The sequence below is a fragment of the Laccaria bicolor genome, genomic scaffold, assembly GCF_000143565.1.
Source record: "Laccaria bicolor S238N-H82 LACBIscaffold_12 genomic scaffold, whole genome shotgun sequence".
Taxonomy (NCBI): Eukaryota; Fungi; Basidiomycota; class Agaricomycetes; order Agaricales; family Hydnangiaceae; genus Laccaria; species Laccaria bicolor.
This window is the reverse complement of record NW_001889883.1, coordinates 787,802-809,826: the sequence shown is the minus strand read 5'-3', so window position 1 is coordinate 809,826 and position 22,025 is coordinate 787,802. Positions and strand designations below refer to the sequence as shown.

At 48.5% G+C, this 22,025-nt stretch overlaps 10 protein-coding genes across 10 annotated transcripts; 5 read left to right on the top strand and 5 right to left on the bottom strand.

Moving 5' to 3' along the window:
* Window positions 1–12: 12 nt before the first annotated feature.
* LACBIDRAFT_190672 (uncharacterized protein) lies at window positions 13–1,509 on the bottom strand (the record flags this gene model as incomplete). Its single annotated transcript, XM_001881136.1, has 6 exons — window positions 13–291; window positions 348–913; window positions 1,026–1,080; window positions 1,135–1,340; window positions 1,397–1,417; window positions 1,467–1,509. 6 exons carry the CDS (start codon window positions 1,507–1,509, stop codon window positions 202–204), a joined length of 981 nt encoding a protein of 326 aa, XP_001881171.1. The 3' UTR covers window positions 13–201.
* A 611-nt stretch (window positions 1,510–2,120) lies between these two features.
* Window positions 2,121–4,409, bottom strand: LACBIDRAFT_294415 (uncharacterized protein; the record flags this gene model as incomplete). The annotated part of the gene is made up of 1 exon (XM_001881135.1): window positions 2,121–4,409. One exon carries the CDS (start codon window positions 4,407–4,409, stop codon window positions 2,121–2,123), a length of 2,289 nt encoding a protein of 762 aa, XP_001881170.1.
* A 578-nt stretch (window positions 4,410–4,987) lies between these two features.
* LACBIDRAFT_235498 (uncharacterized protein) lies at window positions 4,988–6,306 on the top strand (the record flags this gene model as incomplete). The annotated part of the gene is made up of 7 exons (XM_001881314.1): window positions 4,988–5,080; window positions 5,133–5,265; window positions 5,314–5,435; window positions 5,586–5,671; window positions 5,730–5,997; window positions 6,048–6,137; window positions 6,196–6,306. The coding sequence occupies 7 exons, from the start codon at window positions 4,988–4,990 to the stop codon at window positions 6,304–6,306; spliced, it is 903 nt and encodes a 300-aa protein (XP_001881349.1).
* Window positions 6,307–6,552: 246 nt separating this feature from the next.
* On the bottom strand, window positions 6,553–8,767 carry LACBIDRAFT_297788 (uncharacterized protein; the record flags this gene model as incomplete). The annotated part of the gene is made up of 8 exons (XM_001881134.1): window positions 6,553–6,711; window positions 6,763–6,947; window positions 6,999–7,171; window positions 7,221–7,331; window positions 7,390–7,450; window positions 7,507–8,024; window positions 8,077–8,348; window positions 8,405–8,767. 8 exons carry the CDS (start codon window positions 8,765–8,767, stop codon window positions 6,553–6,555), a joined length of 1,842 nt encoding a protein of 613 aa, XP_001881169.1.
* Window positions 8,768–9,490: 723 nt separating this feature from the next.
* On the top strand, window positions 9,491–10,090 carry LACBIDRAFT_327377 (uncharacterized protein; the record flags this gene model as incomplete). Its single annotated transcript, XM_001881313.1, has 3 exons — window positions 9,491–9,582; window positions 9,649–9,876; window positions 9,934–10,090. 3 exons carry the CDS (start codon window positions 9,491–9,493, stop codon window positions 10,088–10,090), a joined length of 477 nt encoding a protein of 158 aa, XP_001881348.1.
* Window positions 10,091–10,746: 656 nt separating this feature from the next.
* LACBIDRAFT_297787 (uncharacterized protein) lies at window positions 10,747–11,033 on the top strand (the record flags this gene model as incomplete). Its single annotated transcript, XM_001881312.1, has 3 exons — window positions 10,747–10,870; window positions 10,933–10,963; window positions 11,012–11,033. 3 exons carry the CDS (start codon window positions 10,747–10,749, stop codon window positions 11,031–11,033), a joined length of 177 nt encoding a protein of 58 aa, XP_001881347.1.
* Window positions 11,034–11,210: 177 nt separating this feature from the next.
* Window positions 11,211–13,688, top strand: LACBIDRAFT_297786 (glycoside hydrolase family 27 protein; the record flags this gene model as incomplete). Its single annotated transcript, XM_001881311.1, has 23 exons — window positions 11,211–11,316; window positions 11,372–11,386; window positions 11,438–11,454; window positions 11,506–11,568; window positions 11,620–11,698; window positions 11,751–11,811; window positions 11,876–11,888; window positions 11,947–12,008; window positions 12,063–12,104; window positions 12,159–12,175; window positions 12,228–12,266; window positions 12,319–12,407; window positions 12,459–12,503; window positions 12,553–12,568; window positions 12,616–12,652; window positions 12,706–12,760; window positions 12,811–12,818; window positions 12,869–12,947; window positions 13,004–13,012; window positions 13,066–13,179; window positions 13,229–13,306; window positions 13,364–13,450; window positions 13,503–13,688. The coding sequence occupies 23 exons, from the start codon at window positions 11,211–11,213 to the stop codon at window positions 13,686–13,688; spliced, it is 1,317 nt and encodes a 438-aa protein (XP_001881346.1).
* On the bottom strand, window positions 13,681–16,220 carry TUP16201 (chromatin associated protein). Its single transcript, XM_001881133.1, has 10 exons — window positions 16,159–16,220; window positions 15,937–16,105; window positions 15,503–15,880; window positions 15,170–15,437; window positions 15,013–15,114; window positions 14,845–14,956; window positions 14,242–14,787; window positions 14,053–14,185; window positions 13,928–13,999; window positions 13,681–13,878 (listed from the first exon to the last, which is right to left on the bottom strand). Exons 1-10 carry the CDS (start codon window positions 16,180–16,182, stop codon window positions 13,859–13,861), a joined length of 1,824 nt encoding a protein of 607 aa, XP_001881168.1. The 5' UTR covers window positions 16,183–16,220; the 3' UTR covers window positions 13,681–13,858.
* A 665-nt stretch (window positions 16,221–16,885) lies between these two features.
* On the bottom strand, window positions 16,886–18,282 carry LACBIDRAFT_235538 (uncharacterized protein; the record flags this gene model as incomplete). Its single annotated transcript, XM_001881132.1, has 7 exons — window positions 16,886–17,230; window positions 17,285–17,395; window positions 17,451–17,568; window positions 17,622–17,796; window positions 17,846–18,051; window positions 18,105–18,127; window positions 18,175–18,282. The coding sequence occupies 7 exons, from the start codon at window positions 18,280–18,282 to the stop codon at window positions 16,886–16,888; spliced, it is 1,086 nt and encodes a 361-aa protein (XP_001881167.1).
* Window positions 18,281–19,363, top strand: LACBIDRAFT_327373 (uncharacterized protein; the record flags this gene model as incomplete). Its single annotated transcript, XM_001881310.1, has 4 exons — window positions 18,281–18,418; window positions 18,479–18,766; window positions 18,819–19,026; window positions 19,188–19,363. The coding sequence occupies 4 exons, from the start codon at window positions 18,281–18,283 to the stop codon at window positions 19,361–19,363; spliced, it is 810 nt and encodes a 269-aa protein (XP_001881345.1).
* Between the last annotated feature and the right edge of the window lie 2,662 nt (window positions 19,364–22,025).

Sequence of the window (22,025 nt, the reverse complement as noted above, 5' to 3'; positions counted from 1 at the left end):
AAAGAAGAAGTTGATCTGTGCATACATCAATTTCAAGTTGTGGTCAACCAACAGGATGTTTAAGGAGCTTTCACAACGCTATCATGCTACAGTCTTTGAAAAGCCAATAGAATATTGTCCACACTGTTTCTCCAACATTTCTCTCCCTCCGATCCAAACCGAGTGCTGGGCAGTATCAAATCAATATTACTAGGGTTGTCCCTAAGGAGAGGCGGACATCCGAGCTTCTACCTGGGCCCGTGTTGGTATACTTTCAATCGTTCCCATTTTCTCAACACACATCCCCGCAGCCTCCAGAATACGATTAGTCACCGTGCCAGTTGTGGATAAAGATAATTGACACTCACATAAACACTCATTTTCAGAATCCTAGCGATTTCTTGTTCACGAATAGTTTTCCCCACCTTTGCGTACGGACCAAACTCCATCAGACCTTGCACGAAATAACCTGTAAAGCAATCCCCTGCCCCAGTCGTATCTCGGATTTCTCCTTGCAGTTTAGCCGCTTGGAGATGCATGAAGGACGGCGCCTCGTGAGCAGTCTTCGGACGATGAAAGGTAGGAATAAAAGCAAGGACACCATCCCCACCAAGGGTGCAAATGATGTTGGTGGTTGCAAACGAGGGATGAGCCGACAGTAGGAAGACAAGTTCGCGCGTCGACATGTTTGCTGTTGTGTTTGCCCTCGATCTGTTCAGAGATCGACATATACCTGCAGCCTCCGCCTCGTTTACAATTAACCAGTCGATTTTATTCCAGGGAAAGCGGCTGAGCTCCTGATCAGAAGGTAGGGGAGAAGGGTTGTAAATAATGGTCGCGTTCCTTGCATTGTCAAGCGCATACGCCATCGATCGGGGATGTATTTCGTTTTGAAGGAGGAGATGGCTCGTCTCTGGGAAATAACCTGGAGATTCTTGCATAAACTGTTTTTCATGGAGTTCACTGTGGTTTGCACCAGGAAATAAAACTAACAGACGCATCAGCTGCAGAGAAACACCAAAATTCGATAGAACCAATGAACACACCGATACTATTTTCTCCGTCTGCGGCAACTTGGATAATGGCACGGCCCGTAGGATCCTATGTAGCGAACATTGAATGAGATCCAGACTCTGTAGGCGATGAGTTACGTACGTCTGAAACGATGATTCCTCCGACATCTATCCCATAGTGCTTCATTTTATCCGTTACCCAAGTTCCATCTCTGCCGACCGTTCCATAGAAGTAAGCAATTCCTCCAGCTCTGACGATGGCTACGGCCTGGTTTGCTCCCTTCCCGCCCACCTGGCTTTCGTGCGTCTTTGAAGATATCGTCTCTCCAGGTCTTACGATCCTTTCAACTACAGGAGACAAGGTGAGAAAGACTCTATAGAAAAAGAAAAGATCCAAGAAGCACCATGAAAGTACTCGTCGTGGTCTAAAAAGGAATGTCAGGCTCAATCAACGACTCCAGAGACAAATCTTACTGATTGAACCTCGCACAGTGCATTTACAGCCTCGCTGCTCCATGCTGGTACGAGAGAAGAAGACTCAAAGGACAAAAATGAGAGCTTGAAGGACAAAGCTGATAGGACATGTGTGCGACTTGCAAGTTATAAGTGAACCTCACAGCATCCGGAAGTCGAGGCAAATTCGATCACTCACACACACCGATCACCGATCGATCATATAGTGAAATGAAAAGGCTACGAGAAAGAGAAGGACACCTTTTGGGCACTTTCATTTGAAGTGGTATATCCTACAAAATACAAGAACATGCTATAGATATATATGTGTATGTGCTCATCACCCCATCCACGGAACAACGGATGAGGATCACATCAAAAAGTGTCTGGCAAAATGATCATGAGTGCACCAAGTCGCCGTGAATTGTGATCAGCACTCACCATTTTGGCAGTAGGCAAGGTCTGAAAACAACAGGAATAGAAGAGTGAGAAAATGAAATGTTAGTAGGTACATAAAGGTACTATTTATTACTTTGCTTTTGGGGTGATAGTCTGTGTGTGTGGGAACAGCGCATTGGAAAAGAGGGTAGAAAGTGAATGACGAAAGCAACTGGGAACCAAAACGCAATCGTCAAGAGCCTGAGAGTCCTTGACGCCATCGCCAAACCGAACCTATCATCCATCCATGCTGAACAGATCGTCATCGTCATCCCGCGTCACCACAGGCCCATTCAGCGGGCTCAATGGACCGCCATGTTGTTGTTGTTGTGTGGGATAACGTCCTCCACTAACTTGCCTGGATAAACCAGGAGGAGGACCAGGAACACCACCGCGAGATGCAGCAGCAGAGTAGGATAACCTTGAGAACATCGAATCCAAACCAGAACCTGAGCCAGTCACGTTTCCAGAAGTACCTGCGTTGACGCCTGTTTGAGAAGGAGGCGACGCGGCACCCGTCCACTCTCCGTATGGGCCACTGCTTGGAACTCCAGCTCCGGCTCCCGGCGATGTACCCGAATTGAAAGAGCCAGATACCCCTGGGGAAATGATGTTGGTGAGTGGGGGCAAGGCATGGATCCTCGAATAGCCTGCAGCCAGTCCCTGAGGTAGACTTTGTCCGGGTGCATGTGTTCGCAGAGCACGGGTGTTTGGGGAAACAAGATGGGTCGCCAGCAAAGGATCATCCCCTACGACTTTATCATGTGTAGAGGGTATCGGACGTGCGGTCTGTGAGTGTTGTTGATGCAAAGTCTGAGTGAGGTCAAAGGGTGAGGAAGGAGTCCGGTAGGTAGTTTTCTGGTTTCCATGAATGTGAGTGTGTATGCCCGATGTACCAGATGTGGATGAAGGAAGACCCAATCCTCCCGAAGGTTGCTGAAGGTAGTTGTTCGCAATAGAGTTGTTAGACGTCCCAGTTCCGTTGCTTGACCCGAAGAGGGGGTTGCTAGATCCTCTCAGTCCCCTCGCCAGTCCCCCGCCCAAGCCTAGTTGCGCTTGTTGCTGAGACTGGGCCCTCTGCGCCTGTGAGTTGAGATAATGTTGGTGTAAGCCAGGCAGGAAGGCAGCACTCGCATTACTGGGGCTCATATTGTAAGATGAGGGAGCACCCATACTGCTCATGCTTACGCTAACATCGTCAGCTCCATGAATCCCACCTCCAATATTGATTGAATCGAACCTTGAGGATATGGACGCTGAAGGTATACCACGATGAGTTGCTTGCGCAGGTGGTGAAGCGGGAATAGGGAGTGCGGAAGTGTCAGCCCAGATAGATTTGATGTCTCCCAACAGGGACGGAGCAGGAACAGAGCGAGAATAGCGATGTCCAAGACCCCCTGTCGTTGTAGTCGTCTCGCCAGACATCCCCTCCAAAGGAGGCGGTGATCGCAACGCAGCCACAGGTATGGGAGCTTGACCCGAATTGCTTCGCGACAATCTTCGGCTACGTTCCTCGGGAGTTAGGAGATCGGTCAGAGAGCCAGGGATAAGGTCCTCCAAATCCTCATCCTCGACAGCAATTTCATCAGCGCTATGTCCAGCATTCCTGTAGTTATCGTAATCGTGGAAAACACCCTTCAAACCACGCCCATGTGGTTGTTGAACAGACGAGGACAGAGGGGTGGCACTTTCAGCTACATCGCCCCAACCTTTGCTCATTATGAGCCCACTCCCCAGGCTCGCTGCCATGCCACCAAACCCTCCCCCAGTGGTGTAAGAGGACGACAGAAACACGCTCTGGGCGCCTGGAGCCGAAAAGGGGGAGGAAGATAACAAGCCAAGGTTGGAATTTCCAGTTGGCGAAGCTCTCACTCCATTGATATAAGATTGGCCTCGTGGCGAGGTGCCAGGAGAGAAGGTTGCACCATTCCCGTTTAGACGGGATGGAGATGTTTGCTGCCCAATTTGCGAACGGTAGTTGGGAGGAGATCCAATGGGACCAAAATCATTGGTGTTGTTATTGGAGATCGTGCGAGGCGCACGTGAAGGGAGAGTAACAAAAGCGGACGACTGGTGGGTTTGTGGGGTGGTGATCGAATCGTCACTGGCAGATGCATCAACATCCTTGGTGTTCTTTGATGGTTCCTCCTGACCAGATGACTTGCCCTGTGCAGGAGCCGAGGGTAACTTAACATCTTCCATCCCATCTAGCGCTGCAAATGAGGCGAAATCTGTGTCCTTCAACGGTGGTGCAGGAGCCGATGGGGAAATGGTGGCTTTTAATGGCATGCTCATAGGGGGACGACCAGTAGACGATGATCCGGGGACGCCGCCATGGAGAATGCGAGTAGGAGCAGTCGAGCCGCCGGCTAATAAAGGGTTCCGGGCACCACCACCACCACCCGAAGGTTGTCCAAGCGCCTCGCGTTTACCTCCCCTGCCCTTGAGCTCCCTCCCACTCCTTTCAGAGCCACCGCCCATGGCAGCAGCCTGAGCAGCCTTCTTGTTCTTCCTATCCATGGCCATGCTCTGACCAGGAAGAACATGTGCAAGAGCGCATTTGTGACCAAACTTGCAGTTCCCTTTAACAAACCATGCACAGGTTTCCTTCTGACCGCCAGGTTCGGTCGTGGAATGGGAGAAAGGGCAGGAGGAGCCAGCAGTGCAGGCCCCAACTTTGAAGAATTTACATGGTACGTGAGAGAGATCTTTCGCTAAACAAGAGGATCAATATTTTGTGACGAACAAAAGAATGAACGGTACTTTTTGAGGACGACGACGGGGACTTTTGCTTTGAAGAAGTTCTGTCCTGATCCCTGTCGCGATCCCTTTCCCTATCCCGCTCTCGATCTGAGTCGAACTCTGTGTTTGGCATATCGCCAGAATACGGTACAGACTGGATGAGGGGGGTTGGAGAAGAGACGTCAATGAGAGAGACGGATTAAGAGGCAGACGGAAGAAAGAGTCTGAAGAGAAGCTACACCCAAGAAAAGACGCTGCTGCAAAACTGCCAACATAACGTAAGCAGAGCATTATGTAAGCTATTTATCCAAGATTATCTCGTCCCTTTCGAGTCAAATCCAAACCCTTCACCATCTTCAAACATGCGCTACTACGAACAAAAATACCCGGAGGTCGATGAGCTCGTCATGGTTCAGGTCCGTCAGATTGCAGAGATGGGCGCCTACGTCAAGCTCGTACGTTTATCTGCACTTTTGCGACAATTGCCAAAGGTTCTAACACCCATAGCTCGAATACGACAACACGGAAGGAATGATCCTTCTCTCAGAACTATCTCGTCGTCGTATAAGATCAGTTCAAAAACTTATTCGAGTTGGAAGGAACGAAGTCGTTGTCGTGCTAAGAGTAGACAAGGAAAAAGGTTAATCACTCCATGGCTAATGTCCCCTTGTTAACACCGATCTGTTAGGCTACATCGACCTCTCAAAGCGTCGTGTATCTCCAGAAGACATAGTCAAATGCGAAGAACGATACATGAAGTCGAAAACTGTCGCCTCGATTCTGCGGCATGTTGCGTCAAAAGTCCATTCTGTTACTGCCGAACAGTCCGACGTCCCCACACCGGCAATAGAGCCCCAGGACAGGGAGATCAAGAAAGCTGCACGCAAAGCAAGGAACGCCGCGGCTGAAGATGAGATCATAGAGCACGAGATTCCCGGTGTAGGAGGAAACGAGGATGAGCGACTCGAACAACTCTATGACCTGATAGCTTGGCCACTCGGCAAGAAATACGGACACCCGTACGACGCGTTCAAGCTTGCATTAACGTTAGCTTCCCCCCCTTTATCATCCTTATTTTCTTATCCATCTTCCATATTTGTTCAGAGAACCTGACGCAGTCTTCTCTTCCCTCACAACCCCCATCCCATCATCTACACTCTCCGTCCTGACTGGGACGATAGCCCGTCGTCTTACTCCACAACCCATCAAGCTTCGCGCAGATATCGAGCTTACATGCTACACCCCTGCAGGCATCGATGCTATCAAGAAGGCGCTACGCGCGGGTGAGAAACAGAGTAACGAAGCTGTGCCCATCAAAGCAAAACTTGTTGCGCCTCCTCTGTATGTATTGAGCACGAACGCGACGGATAAAGTACGTTGCTCGATCTCCAAGCTACTCGTTCTCTGTCTAACTAATTGTAGTACGCCGCAACTGAACGACTCGAACGGGCAATAGAGGCCATTCAAACTACTATTGAAGCTCAAGGAGGTAACCTCATCCTTAAGATGAAGGTAGCTATTCTGCTTATGCACTACCACCCCTTTGACCCTCTGACACTATCTATCACAGCCCAAAGCCGTGTCGGAGACGGATGAACAATCTCTCGCGGAACTCATGGTAAAGGCTGGACAAGAAAACGCAGAAGTCTCTGGCGATGAGGACGAGGAAGAGGCTGCGTAGAATTTATGGACGTAAAATTGAGTTATCTAGGAGATGCGCCTCATATACGATATTCGAGGTTTGAGACATCTGGTCTTTTGATGGCAATGAATCTCAGTACACTGAAGCTCGGGAATGTTTCTTGTTGACCGTTCGCCAATCGCCCCGTCTAGTAACTCAACGCAATTATTTCTCATTGAAACGGCCGTAGAATAGACGCCCTCTCCCTTCTTGGAGGGATATGTCTCAACATGAAGAGGAGAGCAGTCAAAAGGTCCAGAGCTCCGTCACAGCATCGCCAACCACAATAATCTCCTCGTCAGCCTTCTGAAGTATCACTGGGGGGAAAACTTTCAGATCCTTGCTATACTCCACTGCCAAAGCAGGCTCCTTCTTGATCTTCCTCGTAGCCTCTGTGTCGAAGAGCTTGCACCATTCCAATTAGCCTTGTGCCACCTTACGAAACACAAAACTCACCGTTCCATAGGTGTGGTCCAAAAAGTCTTCCATTGAATATCCAGGCTTCGTAAATGCCTCAGTAAAGACTTTACACAGGGAAGACACCGTCGCGTGATAATGATTTCGATGGGAGAGGAGTTCCCATAACGAACTTTCTAACGCCTGGGTAGCAATGGGGTTTGTTTCTTTGGCGTCAAAGGGGTCTAAGGACCGTTTAATGAGTATTCCGGAGAGGACCGCAGGTGAACGCGTACCTGCATCGACATCCTCCTCATCCGTACGGTGAATCATTACCATCAAAGCCGGATGTTTTTTTAGTATGTTATATGTTAACGGGATGGCCATGACGATGGCCGCTGGGGGAGCGGCCAACGACAGACGAGAGAGGCGTTTGACGAATGAAGCAAGAAGTGTCGCCGGCAAATGCCTAGATTCAAATCATAAGGTACATCCAGATAGGTGGAGGGTAAACTGACGTTGAGCTAAGGAATCGTTCTATCATCCTGAAGAATCGCGCACGGTGTTTGAGATGCAGAACATCGCGGTCCAAGAATGCATACAGGCGGGTATAAAACGAGGGGTAATCGCTGCATAAATCTGGGAGTCAGCAGCTGGAAAAAAAAAACGCAACAGGAGATCACGCACAGATTATACTCCGTCATCAACACAAACAGCGCGTTCAACGCCAATAATCCAACCGAACCACCTGTCCCCATATAGAATTAGCCTCCGTTTTACTACTCCAAAATTGTACTCACCCACCATAATCAACACAAGTTCCAACCCAGTCCATAACCAAAATTGGCCTAGTTAGGTGCGGGAGCACGCTCCGATGCATTATATTGAGGACCTTTACTATCAACGGTTTGCGCGGCTCTACATCATTATGACCGATACCAGAGAGCCTTGGTAGGAGCGTTAGCCACGTCCTCGTGAACACCGCCCGATGCGAACTGAGCGAATGCACAGACTGGTGAATCGTCATTTTGTGTAACCGCGTCCCTGGTGCCTTAGTCGTACTTTCAGGAAGGGGAGTAGGCTCGTCGAAGAATTTTCGCCAATCATCTTCTTCGTCTGCCTCAGGGGGATCGTCGGAATCGGAGTCTAATGTGACACCAGCTACTGTCACTTTTTTCGGTGGTTTCACACCCAACTCCGGCACCCACCACGAGTTGAGTTCACTTGGCTCAGTGGGAAATGTATTCAAGTTTTCTAGGATGGAAAGGAGGTTGGTCGCGATACTGGTTTGCCTGTCATGCGAAGCTTTGCTCAGAAGAGTTCTATAACAGAACGTCAAAATCCATTAACTGACCGCAAAGGTGCCATACTCACGCCGATTCTCGAAGAAAGAACCATCGGACGTCATCATGCACGCTGAACCATGTTTCGTGGAAGAGATGTCGGACGTCTGGGTCAATGAGTGGATCCTCGATCTTCCTTGCCAGGTTCTTGCGCTGTGATGGAGGGCAGAGCAAAAGTGCAGATACAATTTTTTTGAAATGGAATGCATGAAATTGCGGTTGTGGCCTCTCAGAATCAACTGGACTTGGTTGCGAAGCGGAGAGATGCTTTTGAAGAGAAAAGAGAATTTGAAGTGCTGAGGTCTAGCAGGGGATATGCTCAACTATTTTCCTGGAAAGTTTCAATCGCACGAACTCACTCGAAGAAATTTTTCCTCGTCTTTCAACAGAGACGTTAGGAACTCGACATATGAGTTCAATCGCTCCCACAGCCAACGGCTTACAGTCTTCCCAGCCTCGCCGCTGTGAGGGCTTAGTTTTCCTTGGGTGATAATGACCACGAAAGTTCGGTAGACAGCATAGATGCCCTTAGAGGTATCGTGCGCGTCTTCAGCCTGGAAAGTCAAATCCAAGAGATTGACTAAAGAATTTAGCGACGCCTGGGTCGTGGCAGCCTTGATAAGCTCATCTTCAAGTTCTTTAATTTTCTGGGCACATCCAGAACCTGGCTGTAATTTCCGCTTTTTTGAAGGGGGAGGAAGAGAGCGGAGAGTTGGCGCCATAGATGCTGCAAAAAACGATAATGTTTCCTCCTTGAGTGAAGTTTGACTTTGCTTGTCAGCAGACTTTTCAACAAACACAACCAGTGAGAATCTTATCGCTAAGACCCAACTTCCAATGCTCTAACTTGGCGAGGGCAGAAAACGTTCCAAGTCTGTCTGTTTTTGGTCTGTTCTTTCGACTGTTTACAATTCACTTCAAAGATGATATATTCAGTCATGATTCGTTTGCGTGTTTCACCGTCAACCATCCTGATAGGAAGTTCTTGGCAACATTCAATTCAAAAGTCAAACTGGATGCTCACGAGAAAATGCTGTGCGTCCTAACATGGCCTGGTTAAGCCTTAACACCCTTGACGGATTTTTTACCCTCAGATCTTACCAGCAAGATATTGCCAACTATTTGACATGCCCGAGCTCTGTTTACTCATTCGTGTGTAACCCACCGAGAACTGTTGAAGGTCTATCTTCGATACCATGACACAAGTACGTTCACCCCGTGGGGTTGGCGATAAGCACGAGCGCCTAACCATTGCCAAGATGAACGTCTCTTTTCGATGATCTACGGGTGGCTGTGGGGTAGACTTTACCATAAGTAAGGCCTCCTCCTTCGGTGCAAGTTCTTCAGCTGGTCTCACCCCCCTTGTCTTCCCCAGAACGCCTCTAACCCTCTGTGTTGATCGCACCTCATTCTCTAGCGACTTAAGCCATTTTACGAACCGGGCCATGACTAAACTCTTTATCATCATCCTTATCACGGCCCTTGCCGCATTTAATTTAGCTCTTGGAGCCCCCGCATCATACAGTCCTTCGATACGGTGGGTTTACTTCATATTTCTTGTTATTTATAGAAAGGAGAAATCATACTAATGCTCGGAATATAGAGGAGGGAAAAGCATTCTAGAGGGTGACCTTCAGAACCATCAGTTCAAACGACATGCAGTTGTTCCTGAGCTTTACGCCCGCGATCCTTTTTTTGGTCGGATATTTAGGGGCATCAAGAAGGCTGTTGGATCGGTTGGCAAAGTCTTTGGCGCAGCTCGCAAAGTCATTAGTACAGCTGGCAAAGTCATCGGTACAGCCAAGAACGTGGTGGGAACCGCTGGTAAAATGTCAGCCCAATTTCCCACTTTCTCAGTCGGTTTATTCTAAACAGCTGGTCTATATAGTGCTAGCTTTCTCCCCAGAGAACTCGAAGAGGTCTCCGAAAGGGAATACCACGACGAGCTTTTTGATCGCGAACTCGATAACAATCTTTTTGAGAGAGAATATGACGAAGAACTCGTTCGTGAATTCAATGACGCTGCCATGGATGGGCTTGACTAGAGTATGGTGATCGTGAAGCTCTGCTGTAAAATACTCAAGGACCGCCGATGGACCACAATAACTTGTACCAGACTTGTACTTACTTATGCATGAGGAAGTTGAATGCGAATAACTGTTGAGAGCTCCTTTTCACTATGCACTTAGGTTATGCTTGCTATAAATAGCCTAGCCTACGTCACGTGTGCATATTGAACTTGGCCCAATAAGTATATTACTTGGTACAAGGAGCTGTCCTCAGCCACCTCTTCCCACCCTGCGTTTGGCTGTGATACACGCCCCTTCTACGTTCTATCTGGTTCGGACTCTGTTTGATTCGGTTCATGTCATAATCTTGACCATCTAGCCAGCCCCGACACGTTAAAGACACGCTTTGAGGAGCTTCAAGTCAACATGGATTCAGCACGGCATAGTAATGATGGTATGCGACCACGTCACACATTCCAGAGAGCTTATCCTCCTGTTGGGAATTAACTCAATGTCTAGATGACGGTCATGTTAATTCGCCTTCACGGGAAACCTTGCTAGGCGAGCACAAAGATCTTGAAGAAGGTAAGCAACTTCACTCCTGTGGTGGACGGTTCACGCGTAATGATGATCCCGTTATCTTACTGTCCTCCCTTTGTAAAGATGGATACGCATACACGCACTCTAATTCCATGCCGAAATCGGTATTTAGTATGATGTTCGCAAGAAGTCTGTTCGGATCTCATTTTCTACTGTATCTCAGTTCTCATTTTTTAGAAGACACTGAAGAAGCTCAGCGGTCCATCGACGGCCAACGTATGTTTTCTGTCTCAATCTTTGATTGGACTCACCGATACTTTCACCTTCGTGTGCTGTAGCTCTGTATGTGAGTAATGCCAACGCTGAAAGGTGTGTTTCGTTTACGAAGTTGCTGAGCGGTTCTGACAATACATGCAGATACTTCATACGAGTTTCCTGAATATTCATCGTCAATTATCACGTTCAGGACAGACTTCGTAAGCCTCCATCTGCCATATACAATCATTGGGATTCCCGAAAAAAATTACTCCACTTTTATGCAGAGGCGTCACCAGCGCGTTTTCCCAGAGGCCGGGACTTTAGAATAATCCTGGTTCTTACCCCGTTTTCAATTTTGATGAGCGCATTAACCCTAGCATTCGCCGGGTCCCTTGCGTATTGTTTGCTCAGCCGGAAAGAAAATGCGGTTACCGTCCAAGAAAACGGAGTTGGTCGACTACCATGTACGTTTTCTACCACTGGCAGTTGCATTTCGAGAGCTCTGATGACGGAGTTCAGTTATGGGATACAATAGTGAGCCCTTTTCTGATTCTATGGCTCGTCTGACTAATTCGGTGGTCGCAGCGTGGAACGCTTATCACGTCTGTATCACGCTCATTTTCTTATGCGAAGACTCACGTCTTCCGTTGCAGTGCGATATCGACGAGTCCATTATCCTCGAGACAGCTCGCCTCATGAAGGCTCTTGGACTCTCGGTAATTTCCGACCCGAGTTGTCTTGTGCCTTGCTGACATTAAAGCGTAAAGGATGCTGGTTATGACCACGTTAACATTGATGATTGTTATTCTGAGAGGAACCGGAGTGCATCGGGCGATATCGTCGCCAGTAAGCAAGCCTCTTTTCTTTTGAAGAAACGTGAAGTAACTTATATGTGAAGATAAACAAACTTTTCCTTCTGGGATGAATAGTCTGACAAACAAAATTCACAAACTTGGGCTGTGAGCTGTTTTTCTTGAATTGCCGTTCCGGAAACTTCAGTAATTTTTTTATTTAACTTGGCAGGAAGGCAGGGATAGTGGGTGCCTCTTCGACTTTCATCATAATTACTGATCTCACACAATGGACCATTTCAGTATAGCGATTCTGGGTGGTTCACTTGCCAACTCTACCCTGGTTCTTACCTGAACGAAGAAAGGTCATATTTGTTTACATCAACTCCATCCGTAGATGGACACTGAATTTGATTCAGAGATATCAAGACTTTTCAAGATTGGGGGTTCGACCTCTTGAAGTACGTCAATGTTATCAGACTTAGTTCCATAGGCAACTAATTCTGCAATCGTAGATATGATAATTGTGCTGGTATGGTTAAAGGAACCTCCCAGGAGACTAACATGTGACACCTAGAATATAGTCCCCTTTGACGAGGTTATCAAAGAGGGCATCGTGGGCAGTATGTTTGTTTTTCACACTTTGCCGAGCTCAGTCGTCATTGAGTCACTCAGAATACACCCGCATGTCGAATGCGATTGCAAAACTCAGCAAAGAATCTGGAAAGCCGCCCATTCTTTTCTCTTTATGCGAATGGGGACGTGTAAGCATTGTTCATGGTGTTTGCACTGTCTCCTCTTGACATGGCGAAAAGGAAGAACCTTGGCTTTGGGCTCGACGTCTTGGACAAAGCTGGAGGGTGAGCAGCTAAATACCGCTTCTGCATCGGCTAACAGGTTCACTTCAAGACCACTGGCGATATAGGTAAGCATTTGACTAAAGTTTGAGAAACCTCGATTCACTGCTCATAGAACCCAACTGGAATGCAATCGCGAGCATTTTAAATGAGTGGGATAACCTTTTGACTTTGCTTAAACAAACTTGATGGACGCATTTGGTAGGAATTCATTCTATTCTTGGGCCTCCGACTTCTATGGCCACAATGACATGGATATTGTAAGTGTGATTCTCTCTGTTCAGTAAATGTATCTGATCCACTTCTTCAGCTTGAAGTGTAAGTCTCACTCGAACGCAGCTGATCATAAATTCACAACTCCAACTAAGGGGCAATGGTGATCTCACATTTGAAGAATCTAAATCGCACTTCACCGCTTGGGCTTTTATGAAGTCTCCTCTTCTAGTTGTGAGTCAAGATTTTAGCATCCTATATCCTTGATTTACTCCAAGCATTTGTGGCAGGGAACGGAAGTACGTTGACATTGTTCAACACAACTCCCTATTGCTCAAAACGTCATGTTCAGCTTTCAAAAGTGACTCAGCAGACTCTCGATATCCTCAAAAACCACGAAATCATCGCTATTAATCAAGACCCAGTTGTGGGCACAGCGATCACGCCTTTTAGATGGGGTATCAACGTGGGTTTTCCCTTCATGACATCCTTGCCACGTAAACCGTTTTTACCAGCCTGACTGGACACACAATCGAACCCACCCTGCGCAATACTGGAGCGGTGAAAGTCAAAACGGAACTATTTTCATGCTCGTAAGCATCTGTCAATCACTTGAAAAGGGCAAGGAACCTCACCAGATTGTATCTCAGTTGAATGTTTTGAACGAGCCCGCTGACTTGTTTTTCTCCTTGACGGAATCTCCCTGGATACGTGCTGGGAGGCAATATGCAGTTCGGGTTAGTGCTGCAGCAAACAGATGGAATCGTTCACTAATCAAAATCGAACCAGGATCTTTGGAGTCATACAGACAATGGTACGGCCGTCCGAAACCTTACTGTACACAATGTCCCTCCCCATGGCGTGGTTGCGTTGCTACTCAAGGATGCCGGGGATGAGCCAAGTGGAACGCAGCCACCTTGTGCTAGGCCTGAATGGTGCATGGACGAAGATGGCAGACGAGCTGATTATGACTGAAAGTATGATTTTGTACATGAACTTAGATGATTAGGAGTGTTGTAGCGATATGAAGTTCGAGGAGAGCGGATGACAACAGTAAAAGATAACGTAAGTACATGCAGGGGTGTGGAAAACAAGGTAGGGAAGCATCATTGCTGCACCTTGCAGAAGTGGGATATTGATGTGGGTCAAACGGTGTTATAACTCCCTACACTTTCAGTCAGACAGGCGTCAACCGTAAGCGAGTGGGTACGTACATATTCGGGCCAAATTATCGCCACTCCCCGTGGCGAGCAATCCTCCCATTAGATTCAGATCAAGGGAAATGACTAGAGATTCTAATCAGGAAGGGGTCGACGAGTCACAAGGTAAAAGAACACACCTGAATTTTTGTGACCCTGGAGTAAGAACTGCAAAGATGCATTTCGAGCATCCCAGAAGTGGACGCACCGGTCCTTGGAGCCCGATACTACCCACCTATTGTCAGAGGGTACGGAAACAGAAAGAACGTAATCCTGTGGAAATATCCGATGAGTACGAGGATAACCCTGTCTTTATATATAAAAATTACCTTGTGGCCCACGAAATCCATCGTACATGGTGAGATTGCCGGCCTATCAATGGAGCTAGATCGCCCCGACAAAGTAGGCGTGGATTTGCGTGTTGCATTCTCTGCCTTGCTTCTGGCCCATTCCGAGGCAAGAACACTGACATCCCAGTATTTCAAGGACTTGTCCAGACTTCCGCTCACCAAACCTTTCCCGTCAGGTGTGAACGCCACACTGTATACACTATCCCTGTGGCCTCGTAGCCGCTCAAGCAGGGTCCCCGACGCAACGTCCCATATACGAACAATGCTGTCCAAGCTGCCAGCTGCGACTAACGAGGCGTCTGGAGAGATTGTTACTGAAGTGACGCCAGCGTCGTTGTTGAGGGAGTCGGCATCGGTAATGGTAAGGATTTTGCAAGAGTTGTCGTACATATCCCAGATACGGGTCGTTTTATCGCCAGAGCCTGAAACGATGAGACGTCCATCCCGAGAAAAATCTAGAGAGTAAATTTCTTGCTGATGACCATCAAAAATATGTCGAATGCGTTTCTTGGCAATGTCCCATATCTGTTTGTTAGGATAATGTAAGTCGATGTATTAGAGTTGGCTTGTCGAGTTACAAACCCTAATTCGTCGGTCCTCAGCCCCTGTCGCGAGCAGTTTGCCGTCAGGACTGAACCGTACGCTGCGAATATACAAGTCTCCTTGCTCTGCAACATTTGCGTCCACGAGAACGCTAGGCATAAAAAAAGAATCAACATCACATAACCACTTCTTCGATAAAGAGCTTACCAAACTTTCTCTCCGGTCTTCGTGTCGAAGATCTGCGCTGTGCGATTACATCCCGTTGCCAGATATCGACCATCTGCCGAAAACTGTACACAACAAACCACACTAAATAAAGGATAATTTTAGAAAAACACAGCTTGTCTTGTCAGGGCCTACTCACCTCGTGTGATTGAAAGTATGAACGAGGTTAATATCAAGCGCTTTCTTCAGTTTGGGATTAAACACCGCAAACCAATCGGGTCCTTCTTTCCTATACTCCGGAGGAACAGATTGAAGCGTGAACTCCTCAGGTGCGACGTTGAGGGGGGGAAGTGAACTCCTCTGATCAGGCGAGTCGTAGCCATGGGAAGAGCTGGAGCGTGCATAGAGCGTATGTGAGGGTGGCAATTTCGGGGCAGACGCCGAGGGCAAGAACGGCGTGTGTTGGCCTTGAATGATATTATGTTAATTTAAGATCCGGCGTGTACGTTCGCCATCACAAAAAAAAACGCACCGGTCTGCTCGTTCTTGATTTTGGGCCGCTTAGGATCACGACCATCCAGGGAGCGCTCCACCCCCCTTTCCCGCTCTCGACTATTATTACGATTGAACTCCCTCGGTCTTCTCCTATCGTCACCGTCAACTGAGCTCTTTGCCTCGTGGCGTGCGGACGCTGACGCAGATGCGATCAAGACGTCTGAACTTTGACTTCCCGAAACACTCGGAAGACCCTGTATGCCCAAGGGTCGAGCGGGCGGTGGTTGCGTCGCCGCGAGCTCGAGTCGTAGCCTGCTCAGCTCTTCTTCGTACAACTGTCGTGTTTTACCGTGCTGTGACTCTAGTTCGTAGAGGGACCTCCTTATTACGTTGAGTTCGGAGAGTTGCGACGCCACTGGGAATGGAATGGAGTCAGCAACGCGTTCCCTTGCTCTATTGTAGGAGGCGAACCTTTTGATTCGAGGTCGTCTTTTTGAGACTGTATGCTTTCTATTTCGCTCGTCATGGCTTCGAATTCCTGTTTGATGATGTCTAATGTGTCAACAAGACGCGTTGACACTGTGCTGCCAGTAGCTTGAGTGGGGTTCAACCGCCCAGATGACGGCTGGAGTGGACGATGCTTGGTGTTAATGAGCTAGGGTATAAACGGTGGATAGTAGACAGGACAATTACATTATAGACAGCAGAAGAGGTCATGGTTCATTGAGGGGGGCACTTGCTTGGTTGGATCGGATGAGGGGGAAAGAGGAAAAGGGAAAAAGCAAGGGAGGAAAAGGGGCAGGGAGGTATATATAACCAGAAGGAAAAAGTGAACAAGTGATGTCTGGTTGCGTGGCAAAGCCAGGGCAAAGGCTGTCACCCGATACCACAACCATGATTTCTTGCCGCCGGAACCGTGCCAAGTTGCAGGATCGTTATATAACAAAGCGCTCGTCCTTTTCGGTTGGCGATATTGATCTATATGTTACGGAACTCGTCCGTCGTCCCAGCCTCCCATGAGCAACATGGGTTCGAGGTTCGAGGTAGTCGTGCAGCACTTGGCAGCACTCGGGGTCATGAAGCTTATTGGTGGACCCTGATACAACCCTCCGGCGTCTTGTCAGTACCCCACAACATATCCCCTTTTTTCCTACTAAACCCGGAAATCGCGCACCGATTTTGCCTTCTGACGTCTTATAAATGTATGCGATCCAGCGGCAAAATGGCAATCAAGAATAGAGTAGTGTCAGGATGATTCGGACAACGCAGCATGTATGGTCATGTGCTAATCGGGTAGCTCAATTCATTCTAAGTACCTGCACCTACAAGTATGCAAACTCCTCATGACAGAACAAATGTTCAACGATTCAGCCAGTTCGTGCGGAAGTAAAACTTTCGACCCTGAACTAAGGAACGGTGTCTATCGCTTCACAAACCCTACCCACCCCACCAGGCTTCCAATAATAACCAAAGCCGCCCATGTCCGGAAGTTTTTCCTCTCTTTGGCGTATAGCCACACATGATGGAACATACTTGTCGGCGAACCCGTCGGAATCGTCGAGGTCACTTGCACAGATTCCTGTTCAATTGGATCTGACTCGTTACAGACAACAAACCCTTCATGCAACGAATTCGGTGATTCAACCTCGACTTGAGCCACTCCCCCAAAGAAATCCGTTATTCGGGTGTTGTAAAGGGGACGGTTGAATAAATCGCTTCGCACGCCTGGGTTTGATCCGATTTTGGAAACGTCCCATGACTTTATCTGCACAACATTCGTCTCGTTATTTCCGATGGAAAACCTGCAAAAAGGACCCACCAAATCGTGCATGGACATCTGACTCGTCTTATTGATTCCCTCCATAAACTCGAGAATGTAATGGGTAAAAGCATCAATGACGGCAACACCTATATCATTATCTGATGAATGCTGTTTAAAGTGAATTAACAACTGCGGAAGAGGTAAGTAGATGAATGATGTGCACCGAATAGGAATTTTGGCCCTTTTCGGAGCTTCCAGTGGCCAGTATATTAGGGGAGTAAAGCTTAGAATACAGGGTATTCGCCTGGCAGGTATCAACCATGAATAATATCTCGTTGTATCTATGTGGGAGGGGATGAAACGAGATAAGAAAGCAACATTCCATGAAACTTACCTCTTCTTCTGATACATCTGTTCAAACGCATCCGCGATATCAAACGCGCTGATCTCCTCGTTATCCTGGAACTTGAGGAACTCATTCCCGCCATGTCCAGTCATATAAACAAATATATTCGACCTGTCGTCCGTCAGTAAGCGTTTAGAACGCGGAACGGAGGGCTCCATCCTGCCTTTGCAAGTTAGAAATGAGGGCAAAGTCGAGAGTGTGGACAGAGGTACCTGTCAATACACGGATAAAGTTCTCAACGGTGACTTCATAGCCTCTATAATCGACCTCGATGTTGTCGCCATAGAGATCGAGGTGACGGCCTGGTTGGGCGTAGACACTGGCGGGAAACTTGTTGCGAGGGTTGCAAGAGACATCATCGGCCAGCATGAGGATGATGTTGGAATCTGGAATACCGAGGCGCTTTACGGTGCGATACCTGGGATGCCAAATGGTTAGGGGCGAATAGGTGAAGATGTGAAGGCAGCCAACATTCCGAGGGCATTTGCCATGTGCTGGGAGAGTGTCAGAGAGTGGTAGTGCGTTGTGGGACACGACGTACTCGGTAATTAAACCAATATCTGGAGGACGACACGAGAACAGCCCAGTTGTTTGTGTGATTCGTGGCATTTGCAAATGAAAAGAGGAAGAAGAGAAAGAAGACAAGCATGGACGGGAGAGAGAACGTTACCGAGGTCACGTTACCTGCTTTCAACCTAACCATCACCATGCTACCCCTCGTTCCATACGACGACGACGACAACGACAACGACTCTGACGACCAAAGCGAGGGTAAAGTATCCAATGTGAGATCTATCTTTCCTTGATATCCTCTCCATGCCTTTTGCTGCCTCTTCCTCTGTTAGCACAAGTCATCACAATCCTCTCGTTTTCCTGCTCCAAAACGCCCTCAGAAAGCCCAAGTCATCATCCGCCGTCCAACCCGTGCACCCGTCTCCGTCCGCGACCCACCAATTCCAACACCGCCTGCTATACCCCCCTCAGATGGCATCGACCCATCCTACTCTGAGCCCCATCCCCAAGATGACGAGCTATCTCGCATACGCGCCCTCCTCTCCCCATCACCCATTCCAGGCGTCGAAAATTGGGGTATCCCACCAGAATCAACAGAACCATGCGACCCCGCCATTGCCGTGCGTCCCCCTTTTCTCTTTTTTCTCTTCCAACTCACCCCTACCCACCCAGTCAAAACTAACCCAATTCCTCTCCCTCAAACACTCATCAACCCCCAAACACTTCAACGACTCCCTAATGTCCAACCGCTCCTTCCGCAATCCCCACCTCTACGCCCAACTCGTCGACTTTATCGACGTAGACGAGCGCGCGTCCAATTTCCCAAAGGACATCTGGGACCCCAACGACGTCAAAGAGGACTGGTTTGCAGATCACCTCGGTGTGTTCTCAAAATCCTATCCAAAGAAAAACAACCCCGGAGCTGATATGTCCGCCGATCAACGTATTTGCCTTTCTCTTCCGTTTGCTCTCCATTCAATATACGGGCGTTGACAAATACCTTGTTTTGTTTCGTTCGCCCCCCCTCCCTTTGTCGTTCAGCTGAAGAACAGAAACAGCGCATGGAGAAACAGAATTCCGCCCCTGTAAAGCGGAGTCATATCGACTTTACGGGAGGAAGAGTCAAGGAGAAGGACAAGGATCTAAGCTCGACCAAGAAGATCAGTCGCTTCCAGCCCTACGGTTCAGGGGGAGAGTCGAGAGGCAAGACGAGATGAGGTTGACATCTCCCTTACAATCATGTACTCATGGATCACAAAAAAAAAGTACATAGCTACGCAAGGAAAGGGTACAGATACATACATACATACAATCACTTTCAATCGAGACGAGCTAAGTCAACGCATAAAACAACTGGATAGAATCAAAGTCAATAGATAGTTGGAACAAAAACAACAGCTTCGAGATGGCAAGAACGTGCAGACCAGCGCAGGGTAAAGGCGAGTCAGCAATGACAAGCACGTAAAAGAGGTATCATACGTGTATAATACAACAAGAGAATTCCTTTGGACAAAGGTGGCCAAAAAATTAGATGGTGGTGTAGCTCCCTATAAAAAACCATGAGCATGCCGTTGAAACAAGAAGAGAGGTATAATACATATCCGCGCCTGCCAGTCCCCGCTCCCTGTGGCCAGTATGCTTCCTGCAGGACTAAGGTCGATCGAAATTACTATCACACAGGTCAGCGTCATCCTCAAACAATATGGAAAACCCGTACCAGAATTCTTATGTCCCTGCAGCATGCATTGTACAATCGCCGTCCGAGAGTCCCAGAACTGAACGCCTCGGTCTTTTGAACCCGAAACAACCCACTGCCCATCATGCGACACGGCAACAGACAACACATAGTCCTGAAAAAGACAAACGTAAATGCCTTGCATCAAAAACTCTCAAGAGGAAAAAAAACAGACCTTGTGTCCCGTAAAATTCATAGTACACTGACTCGATTTATCCCCGTCCTTCCTCACCACCGCCCCCGCCGGACTAGGCGCAGTACCACCAGGCCCGTTGATCGGCACCCCATTCGCCGCCTGTCCCTCTTTCCGACTTTTTATTCCAGATGCCGCAGCCCCAGTCACCAACCCACTCACATCCCAATACTTCAACGTCTTATCCAAACTCCCACTAACCAGACCCTTCCCATCAGGCGTAAACGCAACACTGTAAACGCTATCCCGATGCCCCCTCAACCGCTCAACAAGCTGCCCGGTACCCACGTCCCATATCCTCACAACTGTGTCCAAGCTCCCAGCAGCAACTAGTTGACCGTTGGGCGAGATAGCGACAGAGGTGACGCCGGCATCGTTGTTCAGCGAGTCCGGGTCATTGATGGTGAAAACCTTAGACGTGCCGTCATGCATATCCCAGATTCTGGCGGTTTTGTCACCCGAGCCAGAGACGATAACCCGGCCGTCAAGCGAAAAGTCAAGCGAATAAATTTCTTGTTGGTGTCCGTCGAAAATGTTGCGGACGCGTTTCTTGGCGATCTCCCAAATCTGCGGAGATTGAGTGGATGAAACTTGGGGAAGCACATGCGACGCACCCTGATCTGCTTATCCTCCGCACCGGTGGCCAAGTATTTACCATCAGGACTGAAGCATACACTTCGGATATAAAGATCACCCGATTTGCCTGCGGATTCTTCCACGAGGACGCTATTTGCAAAGACATCAACAAAAAAAGCCGAAAGAATAAGAACCCATACAAACCATGTCTTCGCACCAGTCTTGGTATCATAGATTTGTGCTGTGCGATTACACCCAGTAGCCAGGTACTTTCCATCTGACGAGAAGCGGACACAGCACACGACACTATTAAGACCAGGTTTCAAGGCTGAAAACGAGGAAAACAAAAAACGAAACCAACCTCTCATGCATAAGCGTGTGCACCAAGCTGACATCCAACACACGCTTGACCTTTGGATTGAAAATAGCGAACCAATCACTGCCCTCCTTTTTCAACTCAGGGGGGATGCTGTTAATGTCCAAGTCGTCAGGGAAGCCGCCGGTGGTGCTGCTACCGCCAGGGCCACTGTTGTTGCCGATGGGGACCAGAGTCCCACCGACAGAATCGGAGCTAGGCCCAAGGTATGAGGCATGCACAGATGATGTTGATGATGGCGGTGGGGGGAGGCCGGGACCACCAACTGCAGCAGAACTCGACGAGGGTAATGCTGGTTGCGATTGTGGTGGCGGTAGTGGGAGTTTCGGGGTTGGACCTGGGCCTAACGAGGGGCTGAAGTGGTCTGGTTGGAGGGGAGCCATATTAACTACGAGAACGCGAAGTAGGTTGAAGACCTACCAGGTCGATCAGTTTTAATCCCCGCTTTCAGGCGCTTCGGATCCCGTTGATCGATAGGTCTATCGCGATCCCTATCTCTGTCTCGTTCTCTATTATCTCTATCCCTCTCCCGCTCTCTTTGTTCCCTCTCACGATCTCTTTGTTCCCCCCCACCTCCCATCCTCTCACGGTCAACCGCCGGCCTCTCTCTTTCCCTATCTCTCTCACGTTCTCTATCGCGCTCCCTATCCCGGTCTCTTTCCCGGTCCCTTGCATCCCGTCCATAATATGGGTCATTGCTATAAGGAGGGCCGGGCGGTAGTCCTGGAAGGCTACCGGAGGACTGCGGGGGGCCGCCGCCAGGACCGATGGTGGATGAAGGGTGGGATGCGGGGCCAGGACCACTAACAGGTATCCCCTGGCGCGGGGGAGCAGTGGAATGAATCTCTGCGCGAAGACGATTGAGTTCATCTTCAAATTGCTGACGAACTTTTCCATGTTGAGTTTCGAGGTCGTAGAGGGACTGGCGGATAATGTTGAGTTCGTTCACTTGTGATGCGACTATGTAGCCACGTATGCAAATCAAGATTTAATTCTGAT

Bases quoted from the DNA above. Each gene is read 5' to 3' on its own strand.
- TUP16201 (XM_001881133.1), bottom strand. From the start codon at position 16,182: ATGACCTCTTCTGCTGTCTATAAT. The intron at 14,000-14,052 runs GTGTGTTCTTTT...TAGAATCTCTAG, and splicing joins CCAGGGTCACAAAAATTCAG to TCATTTCCCTTGATCTGAAT. The intron at 13,879-13,927 runs GTACGTACCCAC...CTGAAAGTGTAG, and splicing joins CGATAATTTGGCCCGAATAT to GGAGTTATAACACCGTTTGA.